The sequence below is a fragment of the Saccopteryx leptura genome, chromosome 3 (genome assembly GCF_036850995.1).
Source record: "Saccopteryx leptura isolate mSacLep1 chromosome 3, mSacLep1_pri_phased_curated, whole genome shotgun sequence".
NCBI lineage: Eukaryota > Metazoa > Chordata > Mammalia > Chiroptera > Emballonuridae > Saccopteryx > Saccopteryx leptura.
Window position 1 is genome coordinate 271,178,804 of NC_089505.1, and position 14,709 is coordinate 271,193,512.

General features: G+C 48.2%; 1 protein-coding gene across 1 annotated transcript in view; it reads right to left on the reverse strand.

Moving 5' to 3' along the window:
* Window positions 1–14,709, reverse strand: part of EPAS1 (endothelial PAS domain protein 1) — an 85,779-nt gene that overhangs the window by 29,605 nt on the left and 41,465 nt on the right. Inside the window, exons 2-4 of the mRNA XM_066378348.1 lie at window positions 8,757–8,947; window positions 1,313–1,464; window positions 800–884 (exon numbers count right to left, since the gene is read on the reverse strand). Coding sequence (XP_066234445.1) covers window positions 800–884; window positions 1,313–1,464; window positions 8,757–8,947 — 428 coding nt within the window. The remainder of the gene's footprint in view (window positions 1–799; window positions 885–1,312; window positions 1,465–8,756; window positions 8,948–14,709) is intronic.

The window sequence follows — 14,709 nt, forward strand, 5'->3', positions numbered from 1 at the left end:
TCACAACCTGCGTAGCTCCCTTTCATGCTGCCTCGGGGCGGACTCTGACTCGCTCTAACCAACGGAGTGGGGCAGAGTGATGCTGCACCAGCTTCAGAACTAAGCCTCGGGAAGGTCTGGCAGCTACGACTTTTGCAATTTTGGGAGCCCTGGGCTGCCATATAAGAAGTCTGGCTACCTTGGAGACTCCAAGTGAAGAGAGAGTGGCTCTGAGACTCCATGAAGTGGGACAGAAGTCCAGCTATTCCAGCATCCCAGCTCAGCCCCAGCCTCAAGCCACACTGTCCCAGCGATGTGGGTAAGCCACCTTGATCATCCCATCTAGCTGATACGACACGGGGCCAAAGAACCAGTCACAGAACCCACAGAATTGTGGGAGGTGACAAAATGATTGCTTAAATCACTACATTTTGGGTGGTTTGTTACATATCAATAGACAGCCCCCACAGTTCCCATGAACACTTTGGTACAGATGAATTTGTTGATTTGGGTGCCATATGTGGCAGAGGTGCTGAACTCCAGGTGCTAAAACCTCCCAGAGACACTGTCCTAACCCAAAGGAGTGCCCCACAAGCTGGTACTGGGCACCAGGCAGGGCCAGAGGGGAGGTTTCTGAGTGGCAGGTCCTCTCGGGGCCCTTGATCTCATCTCACAGGCTCTGCTGGAGTTTTTTGCATGTCAGTTTTTTCTAGATCATGATATTCATGATCCATCTCTCCTACATTTGTACACAAAGGGACTACAGACCCCCTCCCCAGTGTCAGAGAAGGAAGGAGACACACAATAAAGAATAATTTACCATCTTTGAGACTCAGGTTCTCACGGATCTCCTCATGGTCACAGGGGTGAGTAAAGTCAAAGATACTGTGTCCTGTTAGCTCCACCTGTTTCAAAAACAAGGTCGGGCTTCATTATTCCTAATATTGAAGTAGAAGTTTCCAAGAGGCAGCCGAGCCACCTTCTAGACTTGGAGATAGGGAAGAGACTAAATTAGGTCTTCTCATATTCCTCATTCAGTGTTAGGCCCACAGACATACAGATGTAGCAGAGGACTGCTGTGGATGTCAGAGACTTAATTCACGAGGGCTGAACTGTTAACTTAGAGTTTTCTACCAGGACGGTCATCAGCAATGCCAAACCCAACGCCAGAGGGTGAAAATGTGGCCCTGAGGCTTGTGGGCTGAGATCAGAGCGGGGGCAGGGTGGGTACGTGCAGGGAGGGGTCAGGAGGGATGTGATCAGAACCTTCCACCAACTTCTACCCCCAAAGAGAAACATGCCCCTTTCTGAAAGAGCCAGAGGAAGGTGTCACCTGTGTGAGTCCCATGAACTTGCTGATATTTTCTGACAGAAAGATCATGTCTCCATCTTGGGTCACCACAGCAATGAAACCCTCCAGGGCTTTCAGGTACAAGTTGTCCATCTGCTGGTCAGCCTCAGCTTCAGACTCATTTTCAGAGCAAACTGGAGAGAGAGAGGGTTTGCATAGCTCACGTGGATGTGGTGTTAACACAGATGTGGACAGACAGACGTCTGCCAGGGACAGTACAAAGGTGTCAAGTGGACTCCTCTGGAAAAGCCCGCTGCCAACCATCTAAGTGTCTGCCACATGCCCAGACGGGGACCACAGGATGAGCACACAGGGTCAGGGAACACACCAGAGTCACAGATGCTAGATATTTCTTCAGAGGAATAGGACAGGCCCATCTGGGGACAAGCCAGCCTTCAGAGTCAAGAATTGGGCTGGATCGAGTGGTATCCTGATAGCTGGCTTTCCCTCTGTTTTGCTAAAATCGTGGAACCAAAGGAGGGAAGTTCTTTCCTCTCCACACTCTGGTTCAGGAGACTAGCCTACAGGAGGGGAGACCATCTGGGAATGGCTTTGTACTACACACATAACCACACTTGATCCCTGCTTACCTGGGTGTCTGCCAACTAACTAGTCAGCCAAACTGATGACAATGAAGGGAAGTGCAGGTGAGGGTGACACCCTTGACAATGTTAGGGCTCTCAGTTAACATCCACCTTTAAGCAGAGGCTTTAGGACAGACAGTGACCAGACTCAGTGCTTTCAAATCTCAGCAAGTACCAGAGTCTCCAGAGCAGTGTTCTTCACCCGATGGAGCAGAAATTGTGCGCCAGTCCACGGAAGAGTTAGCCACCTTGATATTGTATATAGAAGTCATACACTCATGAAGCGGGCCCCAGACGGGCCCCGTCCCCAGAGCTCCTAATGCATTCAGTCTCAAGTCAGGGCTGACAACCTGCTTTTCTAGTAAGTTCCCAGGTGCTGTCAAAACTGTTGGCCCTAGTATCACAGCTTGAGAATCACCACCTTAATTCCAGGTCCTCCAAATGACCCTTATGCTGGGAAAAATCAGCCTATTTTGGCAAGTGGTGACCTATTTTGGGATGCGTGAGGAGAGGTTTTCAGCACCATTTAAATCACACCAGATAGGTGACCACCTTCTCCAGACAGCAGAGGCCAGCCCTGTGATTTCTGGCCTATGAAGAAGATTTTTCTCTCTCTTTAACTTCTTTGATCTCAGTGGCAACACTGACTTCAAAATCTGGAGTAATCCCAAGACAACCTTATTTGGGTTAACTAGGCCCAGAGGAAATAGTTCTGCTTAAAATTTCCTGTTTTTAACAGTTCCGACACAGCTCAACTGGTTTCCATCCATGCCCGGTACACTAGCTTCCAGGAGGTGGCGAAATCGGCTACAGCAGCTGGCCAGCTGGCCTCTGGGAAGGAGGGCGAGGGTTGCTCGGGGGGCCACAGATGGAAACAGAACACCTTGGAACTGAAGTCACAATGGCTGGAGGACCAGGAAGCCGGCAGGCTGGGCTCCCAGGGACCCTGGGACAGGCGGGCCCCTTTCTTCTGTGAAACTGTTTGCTCTGGCAGCACCTGATTACCTTCCTGGGGGCTTCTACAGGAACCTGCCAGCTCCCTACCAGCTGGGGGCTGAGGGTGCAAACGGTGGGTAGAGGCAGACCATGCAAGAGGCCAGGGCCATGCACATCACCGCCGCCCCACCCCCTCATGGTGAGCATCGTGTCTTCCCTAACATACCATTAATCTCCAACTCGGTGCTAGGCACACGGGAAATGCACTCACTAACTCTGCAGTTATTGCTCCTACTATGTATGTGGCTGCTCTGTGCCACCACAAAGCAGGAAATCAGTTATCTGTCATCAAGTGCCACTCACTCTGTGCTAAGTCCTGTCCTAGGAAGTACAAGGATATGGAGAGGTCTAAGAGCCATCCTTTCCCTCAAGGACTCTCCAGGGGCGGCAAAGACAAAGAGAAACCACTGTAAGGTCACACAACCAGAGACTCTCTAAACTGCCTTGGGTTCTCGCTCTCAGTTGCTTGCTTCCCAAGACCCTTCAGAGTCTGACCCCAGAGAAGAGGGACAGGTCGCCAAAATCAGAGGCACTTTGCTGAGATGCAGCCTGCTCAGCCCTCCTCTGCCCAGGGAGCCCAACAAGAGTCTTTAATGCTAAAAATAGCCCTGTAAACAGGCTTTGATGACTCCCCACCGCCAGGATATGCGCGGGCTGAGGTTTTGGAGCACTTTTTCCGGAGCATCGCTCATTTCCTTCAGGCAGCACCACCCGGGTGGGGTGGGACCCATGGGCAGCAGGAGTGGGCACAGTGGCAGGGCAGATACTCCTGACCAGTCTCTGAGCCCAGGTCGTCACAAGGGGCTGCTGTTGGTTAAGATGCATGACCCCACAGGGGTCATGTTCCCTCGTTTTCTACTCTGAGAGGTTCCAGCACTGCTTTGACTGTTCTTACAGGACCATTCTGCTGTGATCTTCCCGGTTCAGATGTGCTTGGCCCTTAGTTATCCTCACAGGGGCTTTCCTCTTTTTTAAAATTTTTCATGAGGTGACAGGCAGACAGAGCAGATGAGAAGCATCAAGTCAGAGTTGTGGTACTTTAGTTGACCACTGATGGCTTCTCATATGTACCTTGACCGGGGGCTTCCAGCTGAGCCAGTGACCCTTTCCCCAAGCCAGTGACCTGGGGCCTCAAGCCAGCAACCATGTGATCGTGTCGGTGATCCCATGCTCAAGCTGGTACCCTCAGCATCCCAGGCCCGTGCTCTATCCACTGTACCACCGCCGGTCAGGCAGGGGCTTTCCTTTCAAACCGGTTCCTCTCCTCCAGTTCTCCCAGGGCCATAGACACCCCCCCCCACCACCACCCTATTCCTGGGTACGCTGACTACACGAGCATTCTCAGTCAAGCCATGAGGACGTTATTTTTGGATCACTTGCGGTATCATTAGCATACCTGTAAACTCCAGCAGTATCAGGTAGTAGGCTTGGGCTACCCTCACAGCTTTTGCAGAAGGCATTGGTTTTTACCTGATCTTTCTGGCCTCCTAAAGGACCTGGAAATTCCATCCTTAGAGATTCATTCCTCTGCTCTTTACATAACTTCCTATCCTATCTAACCTCACTCTATTCACCTTCATAAGCCATAGCACAGGACAGGGGTGAGCAAATCTACTGACTGACCAGATTCTTCTCTGGTTGAACAATTTCAGTATCTCTAGAAGAGATTATACATCAGCTGCTCTTAGACATTAACATCCTAGCATGAAACGCCTTATCAGCTCCTCTCCGAGCAGGACAGAAAAGGACCTTCATTTGGAAGGTGAATGTGGAAGGGGTGGAATAGTAGAAAAGTAGGGGGTGGAAAACTAAGGAAAGAAGTCTGAAGGTGATGCGTAAGAAGGTACCAGAGCCCTGGCCGGTTGGCTCAGCGGTAGAGCATCGGCCTAGCGTGCGGAGGACCCGGGTTCGATTCCCGGCCAGGGCACATAGGAGAAGCGCCCATTTGCTTCTCCACCCCTCCGCTGCGCTTTCCTGTCTCTCTCTTCCCCTCCCGCAGCCGAGGCTCCATTGGAGCAAAGATGGCCCGGGCGCTGGGGATGGCTCTGTGGCCTCTGCCCCAGGCGCTAGAGTGGCTCTGGTCGCAACATGGCGACGCCCAGGATGGGCAGAGCATCGCCCCCTGGTGGGCAGAGCGTCGCCCCCTGGTGGGCGTGCCGGGTGGATCCCGGTCGGGCGCATGCGGGAGTCTGTCTGACTGTCTCTCCCTGTTTCCAGCTTCAGAAAAATGAAAAAAAAAAAAAAAAAAAAAGAAGGTACCAGAAACCATATCTGCCTCCACAGTTCTCCCCTCTGGTTCCACCATTCCTGCATGAAAACGTCACGGTAAAAACTTCAAAATTACTTGCCTTACATTTTCTCATACCTTTCCCTTAATAGTCTAAAGATCAGGAAATCATCATTTCTTATTAAGACTGATGTCTTCACTAAGCAAGTGCCAATGAATCAATAGTAAACCTGACATGTCTCTTTAGAAAGCTGGCTTCACACTAAACTCCAGCTCGTGTGTAAACTGAATTTGCTTTCCCCACACACAAGTGTGGGGAAGTTAAAAATCCGCTTTACAGGTGAAAAGCCAATTTTGCATATTTACTGCTATTTGATGCCCTTCGAATACAAAAGTGACCTTCATTTGGTTATGGTTTGTAGAGCTCATCTTGAAAGAGGAATTAAGACAATCAAGTGGTATTTCCACCGATGTTCCCGTCAGAGTGTGTTCTGTTCTCGACCCAGCGTGGAAGCTAATATCATAAAGCTATTGTTTCAGTTTGTTTCCTGTGATACAAATCTCAATCGGCAGCCCAGACTCCTAGCCTGACTTTCTTAGCATTGAGGTTTCCTCTCCAACATTCCCACACAGAACAGCCTACTGTGAAAATCAAAGGGAAACATGTTACTAAGTAAAGAAGAAACTTTTCTAAAGCAAAACCTGGTCTTTTTTAGCCTTTTGAACTCTGAGGTATGCAACCAGCTACTTCCTATTATAAAATGAGCCAACATCAGTGCTCACCTTTGTCAGAAATGTTTCAAGAATCAGTCTATTTTGATTTGGCAACTCTGCATTTTGACAGAAATTGTCGAAAGATAGGTAAAGAGGATAATGTCTGTATTACACATTATTTATATATACTTACTATAAATTGATGTATTTGTTCCTAGTCATTTTGATTCTAAGCTATAACCTATTGAGAGCCTAATATGTGGTAGGCAGGAGGGAAAGTAAGGGCTTTATAACCCTATCTCAATCCATCAATAGCATCGCTTAGTTAAGTGCTGTTGTCCCCTTTGTGCAGATGAAGAAAGTCAAGCTCAAAGACAGTGAGAGGCAGACTGAGGTTCCCTGCAAGTCTATCTGTCCACGGATCCTTACTCCTTTCCATTGAGCTGCATGTGTTGAAAAAGCAAAATATGACTAGAAAAAATAAAGATCCTGTCGCCCACACAATTCCTGGAAACAATTTCAACAACTGGCGGAGGGAATGCGTGGCGGGAGCCTGGAAGACAGGGTCGAGAAGGGGGTGGAAAAGCCGTCCGTCTCCTCCCTCCCCGGGCGACGCTTGTTTTATGAGAACTGCTCCTTCAAGGACGCCCGGATCAGACGGCTCTTTATCCTTTTCTGTCATTTCTTACCTGGGGACAAAGAGGACCAGAGCTGATATGCTAAGGACTCTGGTTGGTCTGGGGCCAAACCCCGTCAGGGGGCAGCCAGTTTGTGTCCACAACTTGCAACAGCTCCTGAGTGGAGATGTCTCACTGTGGCCAGTCTAGTCCTAACTCCCTTGGTGAGTCCGGCGCACAGGGGTTCACGTCAGCACATACACACGCAGACGTGCTCAGACGCCCAGCCTCGGGGTCACGGTCCCCTCGGTCAAGCTCTAAACCACTGAGAGGCTTACGAGTGGGAGAACAGAGAAAACAGGCTGTGCAGCGAGAGAAAGGGCAGCGACAATCCACAGAATGTGGGGGGATCTCCTCCCTCCCCGCCCCCACTGCTCAGGGTTGGCCCGGGGCACATCCATTTAACTTTGGTCCCCTTTTCCCTCTTCTTCCCGACACACCCAGCCCCTGGTCACCATCTTCATCCGACCAGGTTTGCGGAACGCTCCTGCCCTCCTGTGCCTGTCTCTCCCATGGACCGAGATTCAAAATGACTTCCATTTCAGGTGCAGCTTCCCCGTGTGCTAAATGTGTGACTGTGGGCAGTTTTAGGTTTTCCATGTTTCACGTTTCATCGCCTCTGAAACGTCCTACAAGGCCAAATTCAATCAGAGAGGTGTCCCAGAATTAATGGCTTACTCCTCCTGGGGCTCTCTGGGGGTGCAATGATTAAGCCAAAAGAATTAATGTCTTAAGAAAAGAATTTCAAGTACCATCACTGGGAAGTCGAGAAGATGTTTCTGGGTGTCGGCAAGGGTCTTCATCTGTTAAATCCTCCACTGCCTACTCTGTGTGTATGTAAAGGTGAATCCAACACTACCAGACACTGCCCTCACCTTCCAGGAAGACGAGCCTCTTTAAGAGAAAGAGGGACACACATTCCCTGAGAGGGCATCCCCAGGCCTTGGTACACTTCAGCCCACCGGGCCCTCTTTCTGTAGCATGTATGGCGATGGAGCTGCAGCTTCTCTGCCCTGTTTCTTTGAAAGTATTTTATAGAGCATGACTTTGCCCTTGGTGCTCCCCTTCCCACCTGCACTTTCCCGAGACTCTTCAGGCTTGTAGTACAGGGTTACCTCCAACCCTTGGACCCACTGAGCTGTCATCCTATTTTCTGAAAATCTTTCCTCCATATCCTTCCTGTGCTCCAGGGCCCAGAATAGCACATGCCGGTCTGGCCTCCCAGCCTCACGCTGGATTCCCTTTGCTCAGGGTTTCTTTCCCAGAATAGCCACTTCATAACAGGATGGCAGCGTGCACCCGGCTCCCAGGCACCCGCTCACTCAGGAAAACTGGACACGAACCACACAGAACCCTCCCTCCCCCGCTCACTACCTTGGATGCTCCCACCTGTCGTACCACACCTGGCAAGGAGGGACACGACCCACCGCCCCGTTTCCTTACGAAACTGACAGACTGGACGGGACTGTCACATGGGATCTGAGGCTGGGAAACTCCTTGGGCCACCTCTTTCTGGTCAGGACTAACAGGAAATGGCTTTACGAAGAATGTAAACTCTGAGAAAGAAACGTTTTGTGAACTCGAGACTTGCAGAGATCCCAGGGAGGGTGAGAATGAGTTAGTGCCGTGGGGAGGTTGTTATCCATCCTAGACTTCCCAGTGTGAATGAGTGTGGCTGGGCCAGGTGCCTTACAGACACCATCTTGGTAATTCTCACAGACACCCTGCGCAGTAAGCCTTGTTCACCCCGGTTTATAGTGGAGGAAACCAAAGGCAGAGACACCACAAACTCTGGCTGGCACACTGGCTAGTAGAAGGAAAACGATCACATGGGCACACCTCTGCCCCTCTGGAGCAAGCAGCTGGAAGATAAGCACTAAAACACTTCCCAAGGATTCAGTCTGGAGTGCGGGGTGGGTTGTGTGGCCGATGGAAAGGCCTCTGCAAGGCCAGCAAAGGCTGCTGTGCTCCCCTGGCCCTCTCTCTCCTCCTCAGCTTCCGTGCCCATGCATTCCCTTAGTCCTGACCTTGCCCTTCATCTCATGGCTGTCTTCACTGTCAAGGGCATTGCTGGGAAGGAGATGTGTAACATGCAGGAATGAAGTCACATGACGGTGTTTCTGTGGGTGGAAGTTTTGCAGAGTGGGAGCTCCTGGTTGGGAAGACCTTCTCAGTGGTCTTCTACCTCTGCCATAACGGAGCCTCCTGGCGGAGTCTACCGGCCTCACCTGAGGACAGGAGCTTGTGAGTTCGCAGGAAGCTGATGGCCAGTCGCATGATGGAGGCCTTGTCCAGGTGCGAGCTCACGCTGTGGGGCAGAGGCAGCTCGTGGGCCAGCTCATAGAAGACCTCCGTCTCCTTGCTTCTCCTGCAGCGCGCTGCATCCCGGGACTTCTCCTTCCTCCTCTCCGAGCTACTCCTAGAATGAGACAGAAGAGGTTAGCTCCCCAAACGTCACTAGCATTCTAGCACATCCCAGACCAAGACACCCCAAGGGCCCCCAGCCCAGGGTACAGCCAAACTCTCACAATGAACCGATACGGACTCACAGTGGTCGGCTGGACCACACAACCTGTGTTCTACTTCAGCTCTGCTCTCATGTGCATGTGTGTCTAAACCGCCTTCCTCCTCCTGTGTGCCCACAACGCCCTGGACAGCGCTTCACACGGGTGGGGTTTGAGCAAAGACCTGTCAATTAAGTTCATCCACTGGCAATGCCTTGGACGTGGTCCTGGGTTATCTTGGGACTGAGGTGACTGTGCAGTGATGGGCAGGGAACTGTGAGGAAGCTATGGCCAGTGACCTAGGTGGCTGTATCAGAAACCTTGGAAATCAAGATGAAAAACTGCTTTAAGGTTCCCTTTCTGGATAAAATGAACTTAGAAAAAAATTAAGCCCAGATCCCATTTCATACCAAAGAGTGATGTCCATGGCAAACACTGAAAACGCTATTAGAGCCCAAGAACAGCCAGGCTGATGTCTGTCAGTCTGGTGTCCCTGAGTGCACAGCCCCTACGGGTTACAGAGGAGGGGGCACATGTGTTCTCTCCAGTCCTGCCAGCATACGTTTCCAACCTGTCTCACGCTCATTTTCCTTCTTCTTTGCAGGACAGAAGGAAAGATGACTCACACCCAAACCTGCCTCTTTCAGGAAGTCCTAACAAAACCTGAGATCTTCTTATAAAGCCCATGGTACAGTCTTACATGTGCAAGTTTAAAAGCCAGCCTCTCTGTATTGAAATTCTAACTTCTCCACTTGCCACCTCTACACACTCAAGTTATTTAAACTGCTTAGCCTCAGTTTGCTCATCTGTAAAATGGTCATAATAGTACATATACCCCACACAGTTCTTGTGAGGATTAAGTATGATAATTTATGTAAAATCTTTACCATCAGGCCTATCCCAACTGGAAGCAATCAATATTAGCTATTAACAAATCTATCCATGAAAAGATGGTCACAAGAGTAAAAACATTAGAAAAGTGTACGATATAATCTGATTTTCACAGAAATGTATTCTGTATAATAGTTCTATGTATTAGAAAAAGTCTAGAAACAGAATAAAATAACTATTATTCTTACAGCTATCACATTGTATTCGAGGTACTGTTTTAAGTACTACGACCTTAGCTTCTTTAATTCTTACAGCTACCTTTGGAAGTTATTGTCATTATCCTCTCTAGTTTACAGGTGAGAAACTGGGTCCAGAGAGGCTGGTTTTCCTGCAGCTTCATGGCAGACGACTGGGAAAGTGGGACTTTGCAATGGGCTGGTGGGCCTCTGAACCCAGGCTCTGAACCATGGATCATTGTCTCATCTCTCTCTATACAAAAATGTTAGTAGTTTCAGGTTGGTTAGACTATGGGGGATTTTTTTTCCTTCATGCTTATCCATATTTTCTTATGTGTTCATAAAAAATCTGTACTGCATGGTTAATAAACAAGTTCGTGTGTGTGTGTGTGCGTGTGTGTGTCTTTTTTAACAAGTGTCCAATGTAGTTCATGACTCTCAAGCCTCATCCAGCCAGATCCAGCTCATTCTCTCTGTCCTCCCTTCAGAGATTTCCAAACCCTGTGCTGCTGCTCCTTTTGTTTGGTTTTGTAGTCTGTTATCTGGACAGATAATCAGTATTTTGGGATTCATGGAATGTTGACATGCCTTCCAAACCCTTCAAGATATGGGGCAGAGGCATGGTTTTGACTTTACGACATGTTTCATTTTAAAAAACGTAACATACAACTCCCTGGGTGGATTAAGCACCATTTAACTCTGACTGCAGAAAGAATGTCCAAGAGCTGTTGATGGTCCTGAAGAACCCTCAGAAAAACTGAAATGGGTACACTGGTTTTTTTCCAGTTTTTTCTCTTTCATGTTTCCTTTACCTAATCCCTGCTCTCTCCTCTCCCCGACTTCCAATGCCCAGCACTTCCGCCCTTGTGCCCCACCGCTCCCCACCCTTTAAGGTCTGCCCTCACAATCATGTTGCTTTGGCACCAGACCTGTAGTGACAGTTTATATATTAGTTTCTCCCGTTTGCGTTTGAATCCTGACCTCTGTGTGTGGAGCAGAGCACTTGTTCAAGGTTTGCAGGCACCCTGGCACAGGAAATAAGGGTAGGAAGGGGACACGAAAAACAGCACACAACATGCCTATGTGTCGTGAAAGTCAGTGTCTTAGAGATGCTGGATCCCATTCTCCAGCGCCTTGCACACCTTGACAAAAGCAGCATCAACATATGACCAGTCAGCAGGGGCACCTAGAGAAGCCATTGTGGGGTGGAAAAGACTCTAAGAACAGGCTATGACATTAACTCCAACATGTATATGCACCAGCTTCCCCTTGCCATTGTCCCTTCCTTAGAGTCGAAGAGCTGTCAAAGCAGAGAGAACAAGGGAGGGGAAGGCAGTCTGGTGTCGGTGCTGTCTGGCAATGGAATTGCACATTTGGGTCCTACCATGCTCCTTGGACCATGCGAATATTTGTTGAGACCTACTACTTTTGTGCTCGGCACTGCACCAAGCACCTTACGTCTGTTACCGCATTATAATCCTCCTAACAACACAACAGGGTAGGTACTGTGAGCACAATGTACACATGTGGACACTGGGGCACAGACATAATATGTAACTTGCCCAGGATCACAAAGCAAACGCCTGCATAAGCCCTTGAAAATTGTCAGTGAACAGACACTTAAAAGTCCTGAGACACAGAGGTGACTCCTTAATTCTACCCTCATACTCCACAGGCGAGATAGGCAAGAAAGACATTACTACTGTCCCCATTTCACAGACCTGGAAACTGAGGCCTGGCCTGGTTAAGTGACTTACGAAGAGCCGTCCAGCTACTTAGTGGTAGAGATGGGGCTAGAACCCATTTCTTCCCAAGCCAATACCCTTCCCACTGCTTAATGGTAGGAGATGGCTTTAGCAAGAAATAACAGTAACATCTTAACTTTTAGGAAGAGGAATATTGAGAATCTCACACAGCTGCTTAGTTTAAAAGTCATGAGCTCCATTTTAGCTACCTTGTTTTAACAGTTGCACTCTGGGGACTAACATGACTTTAATTAAATTGTCAAGTTAAATGTGACACAGCCCAGAGATATCTGTCTAATGTTGACTCTTGGAAGAACAGACAAAAATGTGTAACACTGCCATGATTTAATTAGAAACACTGAAGATCAAGTATAATTAACACAAAGTGTGAAGGTGAGATGCCTCCCCCACCCCGCACCACTGCCCAAGCCAAACTGATGCATATACAGTCTACTTCTTCACCTAATTGATCATGGGTTTGGTCTCTTAGCAAATAGAATAGGGAACTGGAAGTTAGGAGGACTCATGTTTTAATATATTGGCTACAAGACTAGCTATCTGACTTTGGACAAAAAAAATGCATTCTTAATACCCTTATAGCCTCATCTGTAAAATGAGAGAGAGCTCATGCTTATTTGTCAGGATCAAATAAGATGAATGTAGAAGCGTTGGAAGTACAGGTGTACCTCGTTTTATTGCTCTTCACGGATGTTACATTTTCTACAGCTTGAAGGCAAGACCAGCCACAAACAAAGATACTGACTCACTTTATTGCGATACTCGTTGCGGTGTTTGAGAATGGAACCCACACTCTCTCTGAGGTATGCCTGTACTAGAAAGCTCTCCACAAATAAAAACCATCATGACAGATAACAGTAATTACATTATCTGGCTAATGTGAGTATTAGTCACATTCAGACTTTGGCCATAGCAACTGTTCTTCATTGCCGAATCAATGCTGTCCCCGGGCTGGAGGCTTACTCGTGGCCGGGTTGATCTTGACCAGTTCTTTGTGTCATGTAGCTGAATCTTCTTTGGTCAACGAGGCTTAGTTTTCTAGAGCTTTATTTTCTCTCCCTAGATGGGTTCTAGACTTAACTGCAATAGACCAGATTTTTAAAAAATGACAATTCTAGACATGGCATGTTAGAATTCTCTGGCTTCTTATAAAAAGGTATTTTATCCTAAGTTTTCCAAATCATCAGAAAAGACTCAGCTATTTCTTTCTTACTCAAATAGCTCTTTTGACAAAGTTCCTCCTCCCCTCCTGTCTTTCTTGGTGGCCATCCTGCGACCACAGGGTGGTCTTATACAACATTTCATATATGGGACACACAATGCAAACTGCCCCAAGTAGCAGGGCCCTCATGCAGATGCAGAAGTGTTCACTGAGCTCTGTATCGGTCTTTGAGGAACTGTAGAGTGGTTAAGGCATATACTCCTTGTTTTCTAGGGAGCCAACAACTTGAAACATTTCTGTTAACTACAGAAGTAAGTACAAACAATAAGCACTATAGGCAGTTAAGATAAGAACCAAGCTGATGTGAGTAAACAAAGCCAGGGAAGGCTCCTCAGGGAGGCAGGATTTCAGCTGATCCTAGCCAGACAAATGACAATACCTTGAAGGTATTTGTCGGGTTCAGAGAACACTTTGCTTTCCTACCTGTGTTATCCCACCTGAGTTTCACAACGGCCCAGAGAGAGAGGAACTATTATCCCCATTTAATAGATGAAGAAGTGGGGATTTAGATGGATTAAGTCACTTGCTAAAAGATACCGTCTCCAGCCCAGTTCTTCTGGGTCCAGGATCAAAGATTTCTTCACTGGCAGCAAGGAACTCTTACTTATTGCAGACCTTTGAATGCATGGGGCTGCATTAGATCCTGTCCCCACACAATGGATGCCCACATACAGGACAAAAGGAGGAGCAGGATTTAGGTTTGAATAAGAGAGTGACATCTACCTAGACCTTAGGAGTAGGGTTAAAAAAATAATATCTGAGTTCAAATGGGGGTGTGAAGTACAAAGAAGGGGAAGCAGTGCTGTGGGTGTTTGCAAGAGACTGCCGGCATCACTGCAGAGCTGGGGGGGCAGTAGCAGAATGACTCCATACTGCTCCCTGAATGCTGCTGGTCCAGCCCGCCCGTATGGAGCTCTCAATGCTGCAGGTGGAGAACAAGCAGTTTCTGTTTCTTCTTTTTTTTTTTTTTTTCCATCTCAATATACATAAATTTATACTTAAGTCCCTCCCACCCCCTACCCCAAGTTGGAAACTCAAACTCTGAAACTAAGGGAAGTAATCACTGAAGGACCAGACAGCCACTCAAAAGGCAAAACAGTATTGACTGTCCCGAAGTTCCAGCAGGTATATGCTACAATTCAACCAGGAAAAACTTCTGGGGCCAGAGCTTCCTTAACTTAAAAATGTCTCTCTAACGGCTGGTTCATTGCTCCAAAATGGAACCATTACCAGTTCTTGGGCAAAATGATCCTGGTTTCTGACTTCCAGGAGAACACAGCCTGATGGGACCTTCAAGGTGTCACCAACTGCAACAACGGGGTTAGTTGCCTAATTTGCTAGTCTCCTATGTTTAGTGTGATCAATACCTCAACAATGAACACCTGTGGGCCATCAGGGTATCAAAACCATATTTCTGTCACCTGTAAGGTTAGATGGCTTAGAAGCAGAATGGATTACAGGTCAGGGAGAGAGACTGAAGCTAATTAAGCTATCTTAGATGAGTCTATTGGTTGGTGGTGAGATTCTAAGTGGGTACCAATTTGCAGGAGTGGTGAATGGAGGAAGTGAAGGTCAAATGAAATTAGGAGGAGCTCTTGTGACCCCCTCAGTGAGGCTGTGCAGCT